We start from the raw sequence: 20,888 nt of genomic DNA, 5'->3' as shown, positions 1-20,888 counted from the left end.
AAATTTTTTCTCCTTCAGAAATCTCTAATTTCATCATTACTTTTGCTTGGAAATCAGTTTTGTACTTTATTTTAATAAAATTGACAATTACTGTTCAGAATTTTAAAAATAAATATCTCCACATTTAACCAGATTGGCACAGATTATTTTTGGATGTAACATGAAGTTATGCAACTTCATTGTCTTCTTGTAGAATGTTTTCCTAAGCAGTATTTATTGGATATTAGAATTATTGACTAGATTTAAATATCACAAGTCTAGTATTCAAAAATATTAATGCATTTTTTAAAGTTGGAAATTTTAAAGTTTTTAATTCATAATAAAATCAAAAATTGGAATTTAGGTTGCTGAAAGAAAAATTGAGAATCTCAGATATGCTGTAAAACCTTTTGAATATGAAACATTTGTAGTTTAACATCAAAAAACTCTAAGATCTTGGAAATTGGTCCCATCACTTTATGATAAATACAGAGGGAATGAAACAATATTAAATTTTAGATTGAGCTTAATAATCATTGCAGAACTTTGGAAGAACAATTCAAACAATTGTAAAGAAAGCTGAACTAATTAGTGGTTGTTGACTTGATCAAGGACAAATCAGACAATATTCAATTAATTTATTTTGTTCGTTGGGAGGTCAAATACTGAAGGTGGACTTTGGTAACATAGTGACAAGAAAAATCTTATTGGAGAAGATTGAAGTAAATGATGAAATAGACATAATGTACATGAAGTTGTTTAATTTTTTTCTATAATATTTAAAGCTGTCACTATTTTGTTTTAAATATAAATTATATTTTGTTTATATTTTTTAAAATTGTATTTCAATAAGACAGTTCAATTCATTTTTTTCTCAATCATCCACTTAAACTTGTTTCTGAGGGCCTTCTGCTCTTGTCCACATGAATGATGGAAACTTCTGCTTTTTATGATGTGACTTGGAATAGAAATAAAATTGAATTTATTTGGTGTCAATATATTTGTGTTTTTAAACTAAAATTGTCATCTTAAGCATGATATTTCAGTATTTTTAAAAAAATATTGTTGTAATCATATTTAAGAAAATTTATAATTGAGTTTGAAATGTAATAAATCAGTTTTTAAGCTGAAAAAAAATTTTGTATATTTTAAATTCTCATCTTTGCAGGTTTTTTCTGATATAGTTTACACAGTGGCAAGTTGTACTGAGAATGAAGCAAGTAGATATGGCAGATTTTTGTGTTATATGCTAGCAACTGTAACTAAATGGCATAGTGACAGAAAAATTTATGAAAAGGTAAGAAAATAATGTTTTAAGTTTTTAAAATTAATATTAGTGTGTAATTAAAATGTAAAAAATAGTTAAAATATTAAAAATATAAAATACAAAATTTACCTATAAAAGTAAAGTAGCCTTTTCTATTTGAAATTTCCCATCTTGGTGTATCTCTTTTGTACCTATTTTATATAAACTTTTATATTAATAGGAACTTTGGAAACATTACCAAAAAACAGAAATATTAAATATCATTTTCTACATAAACCATAATACAAATAAAATTACATTTAGCACCTGGGGAAAGATGATAAATTTAAGGTGAGTTTTTTGAATGAAAATAATGAAAATCCAGGGCCTAAGTTATCAAAACATAAATTCATAGAATATGAATAACATGAAAAAGAATTTGCCACATTATAGAAAATGCTTTTTTTAAATTTTTTTTTTTTTTTTTTTTGGCTGGTGATTCAATTTGAGTTAAGTGACTTGCCCAGGATCACACAGCTAGGAAATGATAAGTGTCTGAGGACAGATTTAAATTCAGGTCCTCTTAACTTCAGGGCTGTCTATCCACTGTGCTGATTAGCTGCCTCTCTTTATAGAAACGTTGTAAGGGTACCTTTTGAAAATTTGTAAGGTTTAATTGCAAGATTCTTGTGTTCATCTTTGGATATGGTATAACATTAAATATATGGATTTTCTTTTTTTTTATATTTTAGAGTTCTTTTTTATATCATTTGTGGGGACTAATATTAATTTTTAAATGTTATACTTATGGATTTATTGTTTTCATGTTCATTGTACTTTATAAATGTTTGGAAATGTTTGCAGTTTTGTTTGAGGTTTAAAATGTAATTTGCTCTTTAGGAATGTGGTAATTATCCTGGCTTCCTTACCATATTAAGAGCAACTGGATTTGATGGTGGAAACAAAGCTGATCAGCTAGACTATGAGAATTTCCGACATGTGGTACACAAATGGCACTATAAGCTAACAAAGGTAACAAGAACAAACTAAGGATTTTGTGATAAATTTTGTTTCTTTTATTATTTTACCTGAATCATTATTTTAAAATCTGTATTTTAGGCTTCAGTACATTGCCTTGAAACTGGAGAATATACCCATATCAGAAATATTTTGGTTGTCCTTACAAAAATACTACCGTGGTATCCAAAAGTCCTGAACCTGGGTCATGCATTGGAAAGACGAGTCCTTAAGATTTGTCAAGAAGAGAAAGGAAAGAGGCCTGATCTTTATGCATTGGCTATGGGGTATAAATTTATATTAAAATCATTTACTAGAATAGTTCAAGTAGATTTTGAAATCTTTCTAATACTTTTGTTTTGACCTTGGGGATTTACAAATTTGACAATTTGTAAAAGTCATACTATTTTCTAAACATAGTTTTTTCATAAGGTATGGTAAAGTAGAATGCATACGATGTATTGAATGATAGTGTTGAGTCAAAATGGTATTTTAAGAATTGAAAGAGTTAAATTTTGTTTTTGATAAATATTAATAAAACTTTAGTAACAAATATTTCCTTGTTACATTAAATTTGATATTGAGTTGAATATTATATTTTTGAAGGTGCAGTTGTAAATGAGTTGGCTTTATTTTTTCAACCTCTTAAAAGGCTTTCATATAATGTCAAAATCAAAATAAAAGTTAATATTAGTTCTTTAAAGAATCAAATTTAAGATAAAATAAAAATTTTTTAAATTTACATTTGTAATGAAAAAAATTGTGTTCATTATTAACACTTGTGTTTTTAATATTTTAAATAATTTTAAGATATTCTGGGCAGTTGAAAAATAGAAAACTTTCTATGATACCAGAAAGTGAATTTCATCACAAAGACCCTCCTCCAAGGAATATTGTTGCTGCACCCATACAAAATGGTGCTGGTGGTGTTGGTTTAACTACATCCCTCTCCATAACTGCGACTAAAGTGGAAGAAAGCAGTACTGAAGACACTGGTATACCATTTTTAAAATTCTGGGAATTAATAAATTAATGTGCTAAATATTTAGTGAGATACTAATGTCCTTGAATATTTTGTGTATATTCACTAATTCTAAATAGATATAAATGAAAAAAAAATGCTAACAATCTATTTGTTTTATTGAATTTATAATAATCATGGATTGAGTTTTCATTTTCTATTGAACATCTGAGAGACAAAAAATAAACAATTACAGATTGTTGTAATTTATAATATTACATGATATGTATGTATAAAATTAGGAGAGAGAGCTCTAGAAATAAAATTCTACTTTGAAGATGTGTAAAGAGAAAGGAAATTGGAGTATTGTGGTTCTTTTCCTTATAGTAGTAAGCCTCAAAGATATGGACCTTAATATTTATCATAGAGAAGAGAGAACATATCACTAATGTAATTGTGTTAAAATGTATGAACTCTTAGTATGTTATGAATAGACTGCAAATGTGCAAGGAAGAGGTGGGCTGCAGTCTCAGTGTTTCTTATGCTATTGTCAGGATAATTGCAAGAGGGTCTCAGTTACTCCAGCCTATAAGAAATACTATGAAACATGAATCTGCCTATATCAGCCACACTATTAAGGTGTGGCTTCCATTTGTCTTCAAGTTCAAATGTAAAATCTTCAGCTTTTGCAGTCTGAAATAACCTGATCCCTTCCTGTGTTTCCTGAGACTTCGTTTAAGTCTCAGAATTCATAAATTCATTTATTTTAGTGAACAGATCTATTTACTTGAATAAATAAAAATATGAAAAATTGTAAAGATTATAGAGAAAATAGACAAAGAATATGAGTACTTTTTCTTGGAGTAAGATGAAATTGTCATTCAAGTTAAGAGTTATACCTCTGTGACAAACTAGAGACAAAGTAGAAAGCAGAAACAAGTTAGGAACTAAGAATTCTCAATATGTATTATTTTTCTCTTTTTCTTCCCCTGTCTCTCTCTCTCTGGTTATTATGATTTTTAATGATGCTTTCTTACAAAATTCTACTTAATAGAACAACTAATTGTTATTTCTAATTTTACCTGAAAGAGAAGATTTTTTAAATCAATCTTTATTGTTAATTACTATTGCCAAATTAAATCATTTGTCTCTAAAGTTGTTATTTGTTTAAGTTGTAGATATTTTGTGAGGTGCCAAAAAAAAGATTAACTACCAGCATTTGGGGTTTAAATGAACAAAAATGCTGTATTAATAGTATAGTCACAGCAGCCCTTTATATTATAATTCCTTTATATTAATGTGAAGATAATATCTGAAACTGTTGTTAATCCCCCCACCAACACACCTACATGCTATAGGGGAAGTGGTGCTTCCAACAAGCTATAAATTGCTATTGGGAGTCAGAAAATTAGAATTTTTTGCTGAGGAAATTTTAATTTGACTGAATTAAGGGATTGTTACCTGAAAAAAGGAAGCTTAGCTTTAGGTGGTATTAGTCTTCCTGACATCTTCATGCATTCAAATCTGGTTTCTTGGATAAATCCTCAGTTTCTTGATCTATAAGATGAACTAAACGTTCGTATCTCTGTCTAGAAAACACCAAAAGGACTCATGGAGAGTTGGGCATGACTGAAAGGCTTTGTATTCTGTATTACTGTAATTTATTCAATTATCTTGTACTTATTTAGAGATTTATCATGTAAATCTTTTTTTTAAATTCCAGATAAATTAAAAGAAAATTTTCAATGTTCTCTGAAAGTTCTTACTAAAACAGCCAGTACATCATTAAAAATGAGTCCAACTAATGGAAACAGTGTTTTCAATAGGTAAGTGTAACCTTGTTTTATCTGATCTGATTATTATAATGAATTTTAATTATGCTACCTTTCTTTCTCTAGATCTGATATAATTTAGTAAGACATTTTATGTTGTATAGTGGTGATGCATTTAGTTACTGCTGCCTTATTACTTAGGAAGTCAGGTTTGACTGTTATTTTATAATTCCATAAACAAGATCAAGTATAAAATCACCATTATCAACCAGAATTTTGCCTTTTAAACTTTTTAAATTCATAGTATTTTTACTTCCTTATGTACATATTATGATCCAATGATATAAGACACTTCATCTATGAAGGACTTTTTCTTTACTGACTATATTCCTACCATTTAACATTATGCTTGCAGTTTAGTTGGTAGTAAATGTGTGTTGACAATAGAATATCCAAGAATATTTTTATCTTTAGGTGCTTTTCTTTGCTATTACAATTCAGCAGTCTCTCCTCTTTTCACATTCACACTTTCTAGTTGTTATCAACCACATTGATGTTATTTCTTAAATCTGAGCCCTCATTAAAGAATTGAACCTTCATTAAGGAAAAAATTAATTAAAAAATTAAAGAAGCCCTAATTCCATGCTGTACAAATAAGTGTAAATATTACTGTGTCCCTAACAAATGCTATTCTACAGATATTTTAAAAGAAGAGAAGTAAACAAGAAAAGAAAGGTTAAATCATCAGATTGGTGCCTAACAAAAGGGAGATAGAGATGTTAAAAAAGAACCAGCCTTATAAATTATACCCTTAAAGCTTTGAATACTTCTTATTTAATATTCATGAATTACTATCTTTCCTTGGTTACCTTGTAGATTTTCTTTTCTTTTTTTTTTTTTTAACTATTGTACATTTTTTACTTTGTTCTCTTTTTTTTCTCATCCACTCCAGGTAACCATAAGTTTTTCCAAAACACTTTGCTCCTAATCTAGAGAGCTAGAGAGCTTTGGTCTCAGGATCAAAAAAAAATCAGGAATAAGCTCAATTTAACTTGACAAATTTTCCATTCATTTAATTTCTCCCTTTTTTACATGGAAACTTTAAAAAATTTTTATATTCACTGTATACAGGATAATCATATAGTATCATCTCCAACGTAAGGTTGTATAATTAGCATATAGAGTTTTTGTTATATGAGTGATTGTACCTTCTGGATCTTATGGTATTCTTTGTAGAACATATCAAATAGGAAGTCAGCTTGTATTTAGGTACTGTGTACTGGTGATGCTTAGCAAAAATTGGATAATTTAATTATTAATGTGAAACTAAGATTGTATATTTTAAAATGTTCATATCTTTTAAATTGGAAACTGTATCCATTCTTTGTTTTATAAAAAAGCAAAATTATCAAAGACAATGAAAAAGAAAAAACTGGTAAAGAGAAAGAGAAAAAGGAAAAGATTCCACCTGCTTTTGCTGAGACTAAACTACTTAGTAAAGAGAGTAAAGAAAAACCAAAAGATGACCGGATAAATAAAGATGAAAAGACAAGGGAAACAAAAGAAAAAGTACTCAGATGTGATAAAGAAAAAGTTAAAAAGGAAGAAAAAGCTTCTAAGGATGACAAATGCAAGATGAGTGTGGTCAACATAGATTCAAAATTGATTGTAGAAAAAGAAAGAGAAAAGGAGCCATCCAGAGAAAGAGATGTTCCAAAGGAAAGCAAAGGCAAGGAAAGTACAAAAGGAGGAGAAAAATCAGTTACTGGGTTCTTAAAGTCATCTGGTCTCCGGCTGGAAATGCCAGAATCTGAAAAGGGTAAGAGAAATTAAAAAAAAAAGAAAGTATTTTAATGAAAAGAATTTTTTTTTTCTTTTTGAGTTTCCTTACAATCATTGATGAAGAAACTAATTTAGAATAATTTTTAATTATTTTTTCTCATAACAGAACAGAAACGACGAAAACTTGATATTCGTTTATCCCCATTGCATTCATCCACAGTTAAGGTTAGTGTGAATCTGCAAATACCAAAAATCATTTTGAAATTAGTTGTTTGAAATTCTAACATCTATGTTCCTTTTGAGTATGAGTAATCATATATTCTATGACATGCATAAACATTTTCTTTTCTCCTTTAAATGCATGCTTGTATTTTTAAAAATGTTTTAGTGCATTTTGAAAAACTATATTTTATTTCTTCCCAATTACATGGTAAGCATTTTAAAACATTTTTTGTTGAAGTTTTGAGTTCCAGTTTTCCATCCTTTCTTGTCTTCTTCCTTTCCTCTTTAGGTGATTAGTAATCATATAAAACATTTCTACATTAGTCATTTTCTACAGAAAGACTTGAGAAAAAAGAAAATGAAAAATGATATGATTTAATGTATATTCAGATGACATCAGTTCTTTGGAAACATGAATAATTGGAGATTGTTTTGAATCATTTCTGAAAGTAGTTAAATCATTCAAGATTGATCCTTGTATCGTATATTTGTTACTGTATTGCAACTTTCTCTTAATGACTTCATTTGGTATTAGTTGCGTAGATCTTAATAAGTTTTTCTGAAATCATCTTACAGTCACTTGTCCTAGAACCTTGATCGATGTTGCATTTTTGCTATCTTAATTTTCATCTCCCAATTGGAATAAATTAGCTTAGGTTAACTCATAGGGCACAGGTTGCGTAGAAAATTTCTCTACCTATACAATTGAGATATTCTAGTATATACTCCTTAACTGTATTATATTCACATTGTTCATCACATCATTTCAATTTTAAAGTGTTTCGTTTCTTTTGTCTTTTTTTCTTCTTTCTGACCCTTTCCCTTCCCTTTTCATCATTTATCCTTTTTGCCTTTTGTCATTATTTTGCTTTTTCTTCCTCCCTTTAGCTCTTCTCTAAGTTCTCTCATTTTTCTCCTTTCTTTACTCCCACCTTTTCTCCCTCTTTATCTCCTTCGTTTCATTTTATTTTTATTAAATTTTTATTTAACAATTTATTAAATAAATGAATTATAAACAAATTATAAATCATTAAATTATTATTAAATTAATTAATATTATAGTTATTTTATTAAATGATTTTTTATTTTTCCAGTTATACAGAATGAATTTTTAGCAGTCATTTTTTGAAAACTTTTATGTTGTAGGTTTTGTGGTTCTTCCTCCTTTTCTTTTCCTCAAGTTGACAAACAGTGGAATAATGTTTCCACATTAATCATATGAAAAAAAAATAGAACAAAAAGAAAAGTCTTAAAAAAAACCAAAAAAACAAAAAACACAAAATAAGAAAATAGTTTGTTTTGATTTATATTTAGATTCCATGGTTCTTCCTCTGGATGTGAATAGTATCTTCCAGAATGAATAAATTGTGTTGGAGCAAAGAGTAAATTTTGGTTCTGCTCTTTTCATTCAGCATTATTTCATGTAAGTCTTTAAATGGTTTTTTGAGAGCATCCTTCTAATTTCTTATTACACAGTAGTATTCCATTACATTCATATGTATGTATGTTCATACATTTTGTTCAGCCATTCCCTAATTGGTGTTCATCACCTAAGTTTTTAATTCTTTTGAGATCACAGAAAATGCTGTTCCCTACCCACCTACACTGTTGTAAATTTTAAATCTATTTTCCTTTTTTAAATTCCCTTTCTTCCTAATTCTTAAAATGTTTTATAAAATTGGGAAATGAATGTCTAATTATGCACTACAGAAAAATGATGCTTATGTATTGAACTTTAATATGCAAAACCTATATAAAACCTTATTTTTCTCAGTTTCCTAATCTATAAAATGCAGAAATATACCACACAGTATTTTGTAAGGATTGAATGAAATGGTAAATATAAAGCATGTTAAAGCTCTATTTTAAGTGTAATTTATGGATTCTTTAAATTTTTATAATATATGAACTTTAAAAATCAGTCATCTTTTATTTATTTCACTTCTAATACATTCAAGAGTCTGAGAATAGAACTAAAAATAATGAAACAACCTTTTTTTTCTAAATAGATTAAATTTGAGTGGGAGGGAAAGCAGATAGATTTTTAAGTGTGTGTGTGTGTGTGTGTGTGTGTGTGTGTGTGTATGTGTATGTGTATATATACATACATACATATGTAAAAATGTATCTGATATATATATATTATATATATATATATATCAGATATATTATTATATATATATAATATATATTACATATATTATATTATTATATATATATATATATATATGCATGCATAAATAAATAAATAAATGAATGAACAAACAAATAAATAAATAAACAGACGAATGAATAAATAAATGAATGAATGAATGAATGAATAAATAAATAAATAAAAAATGATGTGTTAATCCATCTTCTCTTTCACCCAAATAATTATTTTGGGAATGAAGACACCAAGATGGTGCTAGAGATGTTTCTTAAAGGGAAAACAATGAATGAAAATAAGTGATTAAAAAAATTGTTTTGAAATTTTGTGGATTATTTAATTTAAAAATGAAAGTTATAAAGTTACTAATTTTTTTTTTGCTGAAGTTGTACAGATGTGATATAGTTTTTTGTTATTTTCGTAACAATGTTCTTATTAATGTAAACCTTCAAAATTCAAAACAATTCAAACTTTTACTTTTACTTCTCAGAAGTAGCATTGGTTTTTTTAAAATTATGTCTTTTCCACAATTTTTCAAGTTTTTTCATAACTGCTAACTTGTGTATTATTTTCTTTTTTGTAGGATATTTGTGAAGTCAAGGAATCCTCAACAAAGGTTTGTTTATTTTAAATAAAATAATAGAATTTCCTCGTTGGAGTAATAATAATATAGTATTTTGCATAGGGCTTTGGAGTTGTGAATGAAGAAAAACATTTTTAACTATTTACATGCAAAAACTGTATGTTTAACACTGGGAATATAAATAGATTGGTCTTTTAGAGCAAGAATAATAAGATACCATAGAGGCAGAATAAAAGCAACTTGTTAGGGTGCAATACCAAACCAAGTTTTCCTGTCTTTTTTAATGTTAGTCCCATAGGTTTCTTTTAAAAATCACCCAATAATTGTAAGGGTTTGGTGCAATAGCATCTGTTGAAGGAATAATCATCTCCAGTGGAGTTGCTTCTTTACACAGTATCAGATTTGCTTACTTATCTTGTCTTGGATTCATTAGTCTTTAAGAATATTTGAGGTTGTTGATTGAAGTGGTGGTATTGATAATTCACTAGTAGAAATTATTTTAATAATTTTTTAAAAGTATATTTAATACTATAACTTTTAGCCAGTTAACATATTATTATTATATATATATATTCTGACTTACCTTTTTATTGCACCTGTTTTTGTATGCAATTAATTTCTTGAAATTATTTCTTGAATGTTTTGTTTTTCTGTTGATTTGCTAGGATTTTCTATTAATGGCATATATTTATTAAATAGGGGTGATTTAAATTTCTGGTGTGGGATTGTTTATTTTCTTAAAAGTTAGATGTTCAGCAATTTTTATCAAGTAATGATTTTTGTCCTGAATGTTAATAATATTTATATTATGGTAGTTGTAATAATAATAATAATATGCAATAATTATGGCGGTTTACTTGATACTTTACCTTAGGAACATTTGTAGTTTTTCTTCATTATTGCCTTCTTGTGGAGGATGATAAATTGCTTTAGTTACAGTAAATAAAATTCCTTTTGTCCTTATTCTTTTTAATATTTTAACACGAACACTATATAATATGAATTGTTTTTTAAATTTTAAACAAATTTAACAATTTAACAAGTTTTTCAAAGAATAAAATAATTCATCTTTTCTCTCTGTCACTCTTCCCCTCGTACATCAGAAAAAAAAAATACAAAATCCCTGTTATAAACTAGCATGTCCTAAAAGGAACAAATATACATTCTTTATCGAGTTTTTCAGTCAGTATATTTTATACATATATGCGCTTTGCCCCCTGTCTTGATCATGGTACTCTTATGTTTTAGAATGATTCCTTGTGATGTAAAATGAGTAAATACCAGAAAACCAAATTTTTACAATAACAGCAATATTGTAAAAATAAATAACTTTGAAAAACAGTTCTGATCAAGTCATTGGCCAACATAATTCTAAAAAACTCATAAAACAGAGACTAGATTGAAACCTTTATATTTATTTGCCAATAATTGCTTGTTTTGCTTAATTTTTTTTTTTTTTTTGATAAATGCTTTATAATGTTTAACAGAAATCATGGAAAGTCTTTAAAACAATGGGTGGTTCCTGGTGATCATCATTTGGGGAAAGATTGATCGAATTGCATAATATCGACAGGCATAGGTGATTGTGATTATTATTAGAGGAAAAATAAGAAAACTCTAGGACACTTCCATCTCATCTGCCATCTGATGTAAAAAGACATTAATGAAAAAATTTTAAAGCTTTTCTCTCAAACTTAAAATTGTAAAAATTACTAATCCTCTATTCTAAAAATTATTTTTTATATTACTTTATCAACTTTGTGCCATAATGGCATCATAAGAAACTTGTTTAACTCTATTCTTCAAAATGACTTTTCAGTTTTTCTACAGAGCTGCAAGAAGACTTTCCTGATTTACCCATAGTTGCTCATGTCTTTTCCCAGCAGAATTTACATGTGTGTATGTGTGTATGTATTTGTGTGTGTGTGTGTGTGTCTGTCTTTGGGTATGTGTAGGTTGATGGGTGTGGATGTGTGAATTAACATTGTTAATTATATGTGTAATACGTATTGAGTTTTTTTGTGTGTATCTATATTGGCGAAGTACATTAGTAGCAGTGTAGCAGTTTTCATTTTCTCATAGATTTTTAGTAAAATTTTTAATTGTTCTTTATAATTGGACAGTAGAATTTATCCGAGCAAGCATGGTTTCCCATTTTTCTTGAGTAATAAAAAAATTAAAATTCAGAAGTTTTTTAGTATCTCAATTATCATCCTTCCAATTCTGTATTATGAATTACATTTAAATTTCTTTAGCTCCCAAATTGGACCATTGGAATAATTTATTTCTTAGAAATAAGTAGAGCTTGGCACTAATCCTAAATTTTCATTTAAATTTAAATGTCATCGCATTTTCCCCTCTTCATCAATACTATTTAATTTCAAATACTTTAAAACTTTAATAATGTTGCCTTAATGTCACAGCATTGCATTAACCATGCTACTCCAATACTTCCCAAGAATAAAGAAAAAGAAATGGACAAGAAAGATTTGGACAAGTCCAGGGAAAGATCCAGAGAGAGAGAAAAGAAAGATGACAAGGACAGGAAAGAACGGAAAAGGGTTTGTAATTTTTCAAGATGACTATGAAAATTTATTAACTATTCATGCATAATCATAATCTCTACAAGCTTTTATTTAATTTTCCAATAATTGCAAGACTGTACACATTGGAGATAGATGATAAATATTTATTAAAAAACAACATGAAGCTAACCACATTTTTAATTTCAAAGTCCTACAATACATTTTAAAGTATAGATATAAGGGCTAATCAGATTCTAGGGCTGAACTGATATTTGAACCCCTCAATATAGATACTTCTGCCACTAATAGTACAACTGTTGCTATTTTAATCCTTTCTGATTGTTGTCTGTTTCTTTCTCAGAAGATCATATTATATTGAAGTCATTTTATTAGTTCTTTTAACATTTTAATTAATTTTTTGTAATTCTGCCTTATTTAATTAATGCTCATTATTTGACTGCTATGATTTTAATATGTTCTATAATGACTTTCCTTCTTAGTCTTAAAATGTCAATTATGTCCGCGTTGCTGTTTTGTTTTAACTCAAGTGTAATGTCACCTGAAATCAGGCTCATTTTGATTTTTGATTTTTTGAAAAACATAGCTGTTCTGGGCAAAATCTGATCTAGGTTGGTCCATTGATTCCATCTCAAAGATTAAAATATTGTAAAGTTACTGTGAACTAAAAAAAAATCAACAAAAATTTTCTGAGAATAGAGTAAAAGGAATTACTAACTCATTGAAGTATTACTACTTTTTGCCTCTTTAATTAAATAACGAGTTATATTTTTATAGGTCAGGAAGTATAGGTCATGTAATAAGAATTCTACTCTGGATTTGGATTTGTTATACTTTTAAGTAGAAAAGAGATCAGATATGTTCCTTGATCCTGTGAAGACCGTCTTACTACTGAAGTCAGTGTTTTTCAGCTGTGATTATAGTAATATTGGTATATAGAAAAAAATTATTTTAGTATTGAAAGTTGAAAAATAAGATATGAAAATATTACTGCATGAATCTGTATAAATAACTTCACATTTCTCAGTACTTAAAAAAAAAACAACAATTCTTACAAAAAGTTTACAGGATTTAATTATTTGACTTTAGGATCATTCAAACAATGATCGTGATTTCCCACAAGAGTCTACTAAAAGAAGTAAAGAAGAAAATGGAGCAAGTAGGTAGCTCATATAATGTTAAAACTTGTTAATATTACATGTAAAGATAAGATAAATGTCTAAAACAAAAAATAAACTTTCTTCAGTGCCAGAGAGCAAAATTTCAGACATTTATTTAAAGTTCATAAAAGGAGTAGTGCAGAACTAGGAGTAGCTCCAAGTTTGCCAAAGGTATTCCTATAACAACAATGGCAACCTTGATTTGTTTTCAAGAGTTCTGATACCTTTTTTTAAAGTAATATTTTCTTTTGTGGTGTGTATATCTCCACTTTTGCTAACTTTAGTTGCATTTTCCCTTGCTTATTCTGTCAGGAAATTGTTTCTCTTCAGATGTTAAAGTAGTAAGTCTAGCCTTCACTTCATTCATTGCTTTGTTTTGTTATTTTGCGTTTTGAGCTACTTAATTCCCTTATGTTTGTAAATTTTTTACTAAAAATTTAAAAAAAAATTGACTTTTTCTTAATTGTTATTTCAGCTAGTTCTTTGAAACATTGTACAAGTGAAAGTCCTTCTGATTCTCCTCATTTGAATGAAAAAGAAAAGGAAAAAATTAAGTCAAAATCTTCTGGAAAAGAAAAAAGTGACTCAGTTAAAACTGAGAAGACAGAGAAGAGCAGTTCTAGTGGCAGAAAGGTAAATTTGCTGTCAAAAATAGGGTCTCCAATAAACCGTAATTTCAGGAAACATGTGAAAAACTAAGATTATTACCAAAGCTCTGAATAGACTTCATAAGCTGTGGTGAGTTTTGAGAATATACATGTATAAGTACAAACAACTTGCAGTACTCATGGGGAAAAACACACAGAAAGCATTAGGGGTGGGAAAAGGAACTAATTTTTTCCAAAAAAAAAAAAAAATGTATTAGATCATGAAGATGGGGTAGTCCAGGGGTGCTAATTGTATGCACCAGATATACAAGAGTATAAAAACACAAATTATTTCAGTTCAGGGGGTTTCGTCTCTTTCACAGTTCATTGCTTCTTGTATTCTGGGTTAATTCTTCTGGAAAATATAACTCAAAAAAAAAAAAAAATTCAGTCCCTTAACAGAAAAAGAATAAAACCATTATGAACATTTAGCTTTAAAAGAAAAGTAAAAGTTAATTCTATTATGAACCGAGATCACTTTGTTGATTTAATTAATTATCTGAATGATGGTTTCTTCTACAGTAATAAATAATTTTAGAAAAGCATAAGCTATAGCAAGAAAAATAATGAATTTTGTCGTCTGAGATGTCACCTTGGATAAATGATGAAAAAGACAGATTAGTACTAGATTAGTACTGGATAGATCTGGTAATGATTCTGTAGAGATGATAAAATATAGAGGGAGAAGGGAAGAGTACTCAATGCAGGGAAAACTCAGGATTATTGATTTTGATCTTGAACAATATCTGGGAAATAAGATATTAAAGAGCATTACGTAGGACATAAGGTAGGACGGAATGGTATCCTGAAAATCCAGAAAAGACAGAAAGAACATAGAAATTGATGGTATCAAGTTAAGGTTGATTTACTAAATATTTGAGAGAACTGTATATTAGTAACTTGTGTTACTTTGAATTTAGTGTTTCATTCTTGACTATTTTTAAATACGTGTAATACTACAAGAATAGGCAATATATATTTATGTAAATATAATATTTTTATATATATATATACATTATATATGTATGTAATCACCACATTCAGCATAAATTTACATTCAAGATAATGCAATAAGACATATAATAACTGAAGCAAAATGAAATAAACCAAATTAGGAAAATATATTCAGCATCAGCAGCATTGTGTGATTACAAATTATGATGACTTAGTTCATTTAGCTATACAGTAATCCAAAACAAGTATAGAGGGTTTATGAAGAAACATGCTATTTTCAGAAAAAGACTTAAGAGACTCTGAATATATGTTGAAATATATTTTCATTATTCTTTCTAGTATTGTTTCTTTTTCCCTTTTGGGTATGTGCCTTCTTTTACAATCATAACTATTATGAAAATGTTTTCCATAATAGCACCATGTTTGGAAGAGGAGGAGAAATGAATTTTCTAGACATGAAATTAAGGAAAAATAAAAATACTCATAATTTACAAAACTCATAGAGGCTGTAAGTAGCTAGCAGTTGTCAAAAAGAAAGGAAATAGTTAAATCTTGGAAGTTATTTTTGCAGAAGGATTTAAGTGCAGAGAAACTTGAGATAAGGAAGACCTATTAAGACATTTTAAAAATGATAAAGAAAAAAGGTAAGTAGGAAGGAAATTTTGTGATAGGACAGAGCGGGAGCAAAATGAGGTTTGACAGGATAAGTTTGGTAATATTTTTAAAGTGCTTATATATGTGGGAGGGAGAAAAGGCAGATTTTCAAGCTGTTATTTTATTGTTTCATTTATATTCGCCTTAGCAAAATCTTGAATTCCAAATATTTTTCCTTTCCCATCCCCCCAAAACCAAGCATTATATGTTAAAACAATTTTTCTAAACATTTTCTTAAGAATTTAGTAAGATCTTTGATTTCTTTTCCAATTTTTTTTTTTAAACACGTCTCAATTACATTTATAGTAGAAGTTTTACATTTTTGCTTCATTTTTTCCAGAATTTCTGCCAGACAGCTCCTTTTTTCAGGGTCCAAAAAATAACAAAATTTTTTTAGAGAGATAATGAAATTCTAGAATTCGTCTTTCTGCTTTTCCTTGATTTAAAATGAAACCTGATTGATTTCAACTATTTGACCTTTCTTAGACTTTAGGTGTAGAGTAACAGAATTGCCACACTGATTTTTTTTCTTATTCAGTGTTGAATGTTTGACTTCATTCGAAGGCTTTCCAGGTGGTTTCCATTCACACTCTCTCTAGACCATTTTGATAGTGGCTGAATGAATACCGCTTTGATGTTTACTTTTCCATCTCTGCTTTGTGGTTTGTAAAATACTTTGCTATATTGGTCTTTTCAGCCTCATAGTAACTTTTTCTTATTGGAATTTTCTAGGTATTTTAATAATTTTATAAAGAATACCAACAGGTTGTTAATAAAAAGGTGATTTTTTTGACATCTTAATCCAAAGATTCCCATTAGTGATAATGACAGATTAACATAGGAACAAATATGGCCTATATTAAGGTGAAGGGATATATCATTTTAGATTATTGACATCTTAGTCTAAGAGAAATTGTCTAAATCATCTTGATAATGAAGAGAATCAACCTTTCCCCAAAACAAAATTTGTACTTAATTTTTCCTGACTCTTACCCCAGCAGCCCAGTCACTATGCTAAATTACTGGTACTTTTCCTAATAAAATGCTACTAAAAAAAAAATTGCTTATAATTTTATGATTTATATTCTGACATTGAGGTAATACCAGACTTCTGATACAAATCCAATTTTGTCATAATATTTTTTTTGACATATAACTTTAATTTTTGTTAAAATTTGTTTAACGGTTTTTCAGAGATAGGCAAGAGATAACTTTTTTGACTTTTACTTGCTTAACTGGAAAGTATGAGAGAATAAATTCCTTTTATGGTGTTAATATGACTCTTATAATTCACTTAAGTTCAGTGTATTTTTTTCCATGAAATTGTGGGTGCACATTTGTGTTTTACTTCTATAGTTTAGATGAAAATAAAGTTTAAGAAATGCCTATTTCCATTAATTTTAATTTGTATAGTTCTACTTAAGCTTCTTATTTTGCCTTTTCTTCTTTTAAGATTATGAAAATGCATTCACAATTTCTTATTCAAATATTTGTCTCTGTGCTTAGCATAGTATCTTGAATATTGTAGGTATTTAGTAAATGATTGTTTCCAGACAATACATAAAAACAAAGTAGCAAATATACCATGAATAAGAGATGAATGTTTTTTATAAGAAGTATTTTATGTTATTCATACATTTTTATCATAAATTTGTGTCATGGGAAGGTTTGGAACAATAAAAGAATACAAAATTGGCTTTTTGTAAGTAAATTTTAAAAAAGTTTTAATAGAAACATTATTTGCATAATGTGAATATTATAAGAGCAAATAAGAGCTTTTTCATTTGATTTTCTGTTCTACTAATTCTTCTGATTTTTATAGGAATCCAGGCATGATAAAGAAAAAACAGAAAAGAAGGAAAAACGGGAAACCACAAGTGGAAAAGAAGAAAAAAAACAATATCCTTTAAAATAAAATTATGACATTATAGTAGTATCGAAAACATCCTTATTTAGAATTTACTATAAATTTAATCACGATTTAAGTTGAATTTTTTAAAAATGCTTAGTAATTTTTTTTTTTTTTTGGCCACAGTAGTCAATTCACAACATTCTCTCATTTTTTTCTGAGGCAGACTTCAGGGTTGGTGCTCTATCCACTGTTTGCGCTAAATTCCCACTACCTGCCCGTTCCAAACATTCTCATTATTAATTTAAAAAAAAAAAAAAACGAAGGAAACAGTGACAGAAAACCTGCATTCAAGACCCCAGGACAATAGGTTTCTTGATGCTGAGGAAATTGAGAATTATTCTAAGTAAATTGCCTGCAACCAAACAGTTGTAATTTGTAACTTTGTATATTACAAAATACCAATAAAGTTGTCAGTTTTTTCCTTCACAATAATTTTACTCATAAATCTTCTGATAAACACAGATAAAGGAGCCATTTTTGAGGTAAGAGTTCTGTTCTCTGCCTATTTAAAAATTGTATGCATTTGCATATTTCATAAGTGCCTATTATCATCATAAAAACCATAGGTTTTTTGTTTTCTACTTGAAAAGTGAACTGCTTAAAATTGATTGTAGGATTTATGTTGAACTAAATGATTACCAGGATTGTTTGAAAATTGTGGTCTAAATTTCTAACATTTGACTTCCTCAATGGAGAAAAATGGTAGGTATGTGTATACATACACGCATGCATGTACACATACATATGCACACACATAAATATAAATTGTATAAGAAATTCATTTGGATATTTAAAATCTTTTGACAGTTTGTAAAGGCAGATGTGGTAAAACTATGATTGTTTAATCAGAGTCACATAGTACAACTTGTTTAGTGATTCTCCAGTTCATGGATGACTTAATTTTTAGTTCTTTACCATCACAAATCATATAATGATATATTTGGAAAAATCCAAGGACTAACTTAAAAACCATTTTATCCAAGTAGTAATATAGAAACTAAATTCATGCATATTCCTATATATATGCCATTTAAAATGATTCTAACTACCTGGAAGGAAATAACAATAGAAACTATATAAACAAAATCCTAAAAAAAATTCTTGTACATATATATAAAACCAGCTTTAAATAATTGTCCATGGTAATTTACAAAAATGTAAAGAAAGGAGATTTACTGCCATTTCTTAAACTATATTACAAGACAGTAATTAGAAATTTAACCTAATGCTTAAAAAATAGAAACATAGTAAGGAACAGATGAGAAAAGAACAAAGTAAATATATTTTACAGCAGCAAATATAACCTTTGACAACAATATAAAATATATTCACAAGTATAAAGACTTAAGATTTTAGGATTAGAATTCATTGATTTGTAAAAATTAGTGGGAATAGAAGGCAGTTTTGCAGTAATTGGATATAAGTATTCTTATTATTTAACAAAATAAGATCAAACAATTTGCTTAATTTACTTGATTAAAGAAATGTTTTTTAAAATTTTGCCTCTATTTTCCAGAAAACAATGAGACCAATAGTCACAATCATTCTTTTAATGTAAACTTCATATAGCTTTTACACGTTTCATTAACCTTCATTAAGATGCTTAATTCTTGTTATCAAATAAGATTTGTTGTCAAAAGCCAGATATTAAGGTTTCAAGGAAAAATATGAATCTCAAAAAATCCTAAACAATTCCTAATAGTAATTGCAGAGAAAGTGCTTACCTGCTTGAATTGGCCTTACAGATAGTAAGAATTTCAGAATGTGAATTTTGAAATTTGAAGCTTCCTTATAGGTTTTTAGATATAAATGAATTCACTTAAAATTGATTTTTTCTTAACAGGTGAAGATTGAAATGGAACCTGTAAATTTTCAAGCAGAAATACACCATTTTCAGATTTAAATTTTTATCTGATTACAGTTTACATTGATTGAATTGGTTATTATTTTCTGAGTTTTTTTTTTTTCTTTTTTTACTATTTTGGTACATTTTCTATTATATTTTTGAACACCTTATAGTAGACTGAGTATGTTAATGTATTTCCATTTTATGTTCTCACCTAAAAAAGCCTGTCTAATGTTAAAAATAAATAAATATCTAAGAAAGCATTTTGAGTTTAGGTAAATTTATTTAGAGTTAGGGTAAGAGTTGGGAGGCCCGAATTTAGGGTTAGGGTTAGGGTTAGAGTCGGGAGGCGCGAATTTAGGGTTAGGGTAGGGTTAGAGTCGGGTTAGGGTTAGGGTCGGGAGGCGGGAGTCGGGAGGCATTTAGGGTTAGGGTTAGAGTCGGGAGTCGGGAGTCGGGAGGCATTTAGGGTTAGGGTTAGGGTTGGGTTAGAGTCGGGTTAGGGTTAGGGTTAGAGTCGGGAGGGTTAGGGTTAGAGTCGGGAGTCGGGAGTCGGGAGGCAGCGCGCATTTAGGGTTAGGGTTAGGGTTAGGGTTAGGGTTAGAGTCGGGAGGCATTTAGGGTTAGAGTCGGGAGGCATTTAGGGTCGGGAGGCGCGCATTTAGGGTTAGGGTCGGGAGGCAGCGCATTTAGGGTTAGGGTTAGAGTCGGGAGGCGAATTTAGGGTTAGGGTTAGGGTTAGGGTTAGGGTTAGGGTTAGAGTCGGGAGGCGGGAGGCGCATTTAGGGTTAGGGTTAGGGTTAGGGTTAGGGTTAGGGTTAGGGTTAGGGTTAGAGTCGGGAGGCGCGAATTTAGGGTTAGGGTTAGAGTCGGGAGGCGCACATTTAGGGAGGCAGCGCGCATTTAGGGTTAGATAGAGTCGGGAGGCATTTAGGGTTAGAGTCGGGAGGCGGGAGGCGCATTTAGGGTTAGGGTTAGAGTCGGGAGGCGCATTTAGGGTTAGAGTCGGGAGGCAGCGCGCATTTAGGGTTAGAGTCGGGAGGCGCGAATTTAGGGTTAGAGTCGGGAGGCGCATTTAGGGTTAGAGTCGGGAGGCATTTAGGGTTAGGGTTAGGGTTAGAGTCGGGAGGCGCGCATTTAGGGTTAGAGTCGGGGGTTAGAGTCGGGAGGCAGCGCGCATTTAGGGTTAGGGTTAGGGTTAGGGTTAGGGTCGGGAGGCGCATTTAGGGTTAGGGTTAGGGTTAGAGTCGGGAGGCATTTAGGGTTAGGGTTAGAGTCGGGAGTCGGGAGGCGGGAGTCGGGAGGCAGAGTCGGGCATTTAGGGTTAGAGTCGGGAGTCGGGAGGCGCGAATTTAGGGTTAGAGTCGGGAGGCGCGCATTTAGGGTTAGGGTTAGGGTTAGAGTCGGGAGGCGCATTTAGGGTTAGAGTCGGGAGGCGGGAGGCGGGAGTCGGGAGGCGAA

General features: G+C 29.5%; 1 protein-coding gene across 1 annotated transcript in view; it reads left to right on the top strand.

Annotated features, from left to right (window-relative positions):
• Window positions 1–19,690, top strand: part of LOC127542752 (THO complex subunit 2-like) — a 68,002-nt gene extending 48,312 nt beyond the window's left edge. Inside the window, exons 26-39 of the mRNA XM_051968521.1 lie at window positions 1,148–1,276; window positions 2,126–2,257; window positions 2,345–2,529; window positions 3,053–3,237; window positions 4,927–5,029; window positions 6,376–6,794; window positions 6,924–6,982; window positions 9,712–9,744; window positions 12,135–12,272; window positions 13,344–13,413; window positions 13,890–14,047; window positions 17,492–17,568; window positions 18,020–18,063; window positions 19,425–19,690. Of these exons, the coding sequence (XP_051824481.1) occupies window positions 1,148–1,276; window positions 2,126–2,257; window positions 2,345–2,529; window positions 3,053–3,237; window positions 4,927–5,029; window positions 6,376–6,794; window positions 6,924–6,982; window positions 9,712–9,744; window positions 12,135–12,272; window positions 13,344–13,413; window positions 13,890–14,047; window positions 17,492–17,568; window positions 18,020–18,047 (1,716 nt within the window). The 3' untranslated portion in view covers window positions 18,048–18,063; window positions 19,425–19,690. The remainder of the gene's footprint in view (window positions 1–1,147; window positions 1,277–2,125; window positions 2,258–2,344; window positions 2,530–3,052; window positions 3,238–4,926; window positions 5,030–6,375; window positions 6,795–6,923; window positions 6,983–9,711; window positions 9,745–12,134; window positions 12,273–13,343; window positions 13,414–13,889; window positions 14,048–17,491; window positions 17,569–18,019; window positions 18,064–19,424) is intronic.
• The last annotated feature ends 1,198 nt before the right edge of the window (window positions 19,691–20,888 follow it).

The sequence above is a fragment of the Antechinus flavipes genome, chromosome X (genome assembly GCF_016432865.1).
Source record: "Antechinus flavipes isolate AdamAnt ecotype Samford, QLD, Australia chromosome X, AdamAnt_v2, whole genome shotgun sequence".
Taxonomy (NCBI): domain Eukaryota; kingdom Metazoa; phylum Chordata; class Mammalia; order Dasyuromorphia; family Dasyuridae; genus Antechinus; species Antechinus flavipes.
Note: the sequence above shows the minus strand (reverse complement) of the source record. Positions and strands in the feature narration are given on the sequence as shown.